The sequence below is a fragment of the Centruroides sculpturatus genome, unplaced genomic scaffold, assembly GCF_000671375.1.
Source record: "Centruroides sculpturatus isolate CEXI.00-Female unplaced genomic scaffold, Cexi_2.0 scaffold176, whole genome shotgun sequence".
NCBI lineage: Eukaryota > Metazoa > Arthropoda > Arachnida > Scorpiones > Buthidae > Centruroides > Centruroides sculpturatus.
The window spans coordinates 861308-863822 of NW_019384551.1; the positions used below are offsets into that span (position 1 = coordinate 861308).

A 2515-nucleotide genomic window follows, 5' to 3' on the forward strand; every position below is an offset into this window, starting at 1 on the left:
TTTTTTATGCGCGCATGATTTGGGCACTTAATACTCTGTGCCAAATTGCAACTCCTGACATGTACTCCTTCATACCTCTAAGCTGGTAACACAGCAAGCAGTACGATTTTATAAACAAGACATAGTCTTGTTGACAATTATTTTTTTTAAGGTAATATTGTTATTTTACAACAACTTTTGTTAGACATTTAATAAAACAAATTTCAATATTTTAAATTTATAAACAAACTGTTCAAACGTTTCTAGAAAAACTAAAATTTATTGTTGTGTATTAAATATTTTTTATTAATAAAAATTTAAGATTTATTTTAGTTTATCACATTATTTAGTTTTGTTTTATTTATTGTTTTATATTTTTTGTGTGCTCTATTTCTAGTGTGAGAAAGGGGGGCCCGTAAGAAGAAAATGTCTAGGGCCCCAAAGTGGGTTAATCCGGCCCTGGTGGTGAGGAACTGGCCCGACACATCCGGGACGAAAAAGTCTTGGCGAATTGGAATTCGAGACTTTTACTGAAACGAATCCGAGTGGATAGAAAAGCCCCAGGAAATTTTCGGAGAGTGATCCGTTCGGATATGTCGGACCCCATTTCTTACCCCCAGGTTGACCCATTGTGACTTGGTCGAGCCAATAATTGGCTTTGTAAGAAAGGCTTTTTTAGTGTCCACAGGGCAAAAGAGTTCATAAAAAGAAAACAGCTTTAGACGAATTTAATTTCGATAGTGTAAATATTAATAATTTGTAGAATTTTTAAATATGATTACAAATGTCGAAATCAAGTTATAATACAACATAATAATATTGGCTGTAAATTTCAAAAAAATTAATTTAATTATTTTTATGCGTGGAAAAAATGAGATGGCGCCGGAGTAGAATCGACGGTTTGGTACGTTGTGGTCGTAAGTAAAGATGGGGAAAGCACGTGGTGTTTCGCGACGTCGCAGGAAAAAGTACAATTATAATGTTAATAAGAAACGACTTCATAAAAAATTACTGAAATTGCCAGATATCGAATGGTAAGTCTGGATAGAATTTAATTTCTTATAAACGAGTAATTATGAAGGGGAAAGCACGTGGCACACGAATAAACGCATTCCTTTAAATATAAATGAATTCATTTACGTAACTTCCTGAAGCAGATGGTCCTAACAATTCAAATTGCAAAATCTAAATAAGGTAATAAGTGAAACAAACATATGTTCATAATTGTAGATTACAGAAATCAGTATATGGCAGCTCACTGTGGGTAGCTATACAAAAAGGTAAACGGTAAATGTCTTCACTAATTGTCAGAAGTTTACATTATGGTCCTAAATTGCAACGGTAATCAAATGATTGGCTGTGTTTGGCAGACACGACAGTTGTAACCAGTGGCGTAGCATGGGTGTCAGCCGCCCGGGGCAAAGGAAAATTTCACCGTCTCCTTATTTAGGTATCTCAATTTAAAAGACTAAAGTTTAGTTTCGTCACAGAATAAATAATGAGAAATTCCGTGCTAGTGTTGCCGCCTTTTTAAAATTGCCGACCTGGACGGTAGGTGAGGTTTGTTTGAACAGAAGTTCCTTGACGCATGCGTATATCATTTTGCAATGCAAAGAATAATGTGCAGTGCATGCCGGTTCTAAATCAGTTACAGTTAGGGACTAGGGAGACTTGGTTAGGAGTAACGTAAGTAACCTAGATGACTTAGGTCTATTGGATATTAGAGGTGAATATGAATAAGAATGAATCGTGCGAGCAAAAAAAGAAAAAAAGGTCGACAGGTTGAAATTAATAGTTCTCCCGGACTGTCCGGATGGTAACACTATTCCGTGCTCATTTCAATCGGTCTAAATTGTAGGTGCGACAAAAATATGAAATCAAATGGTTCAAATTTTTACAAGATATTATTATTATTTATTGTGAAATTTTGCTGCCTCCACTACGCTACGTCACTGGTTGTAACTGATCAAATTGGTAGCTGTTACTTAACAATCTGGATCTGCTGAATGATAAATGACATATGCATTGAATCGGGAAGTCGATGGTACTAGAACAGGGGTGGCCAAAACGTGGCACATTGGACGATTACAAGTGACGCTTCAGTTAGTTCTGAGCAAAATTGCCAGATTTGGCTTTTTTGCGATTAAGAATATTATATAGAAAAATAAAATTTTTATAGTCTGTCTTGGCAAGTTCATTTGTTGCACAATTTGTTACGGTCTATTTTGCAGATAAAATGAGTATTCTCCACATAGTAAATTACAATGTATGCATGTATTTTGAGTCTTGCAATCTTTATTTCCGATCAGTTTACAGGCGTGTAAATGGCCGAAAACATTTATTGTGATTAAAGTTATTCCAAGCTGATCTCGTTCTCAGTGCCAATAATTGTGGTGCAGAGTAATCTTCACCAAACGAGACTCTGGCAGCAATAGCACCTTCATGAAGCAATCACCCTCTCGTACAGGAGATCATTGTTGACTATTGTAAATTGGTGCTTCAATAAACTGTCATAAATTAATTAATTCAACTGCGT

The 2515-nt window shown here is 35.5% G+C and overlaps 1 protein-coding gene across 1 annotated transcript in view; it reads left to right on the forward strand.

Annotated features, from left to right (window-relative positions):
- The first annotated feature begins 862 nt into the window (after nt 1-862).
- LOC111623672 (nucleolar protein 16-like) overlaps nt 863-2515 on the forward strand; it is a 24235-nt gene continuing 22582 nt past the window's right edge. The window contains exon 1 of the mRNA XM_023366341.1: nt 863-1013. Coding sequence (XP_023222109.1) covers nt 907-1013 — 107 coding nt within the window. The 5' untranslated portion in view covers nt 863-906. The remainder of the gene's footprint in view (nt 1014-2515) is intronic.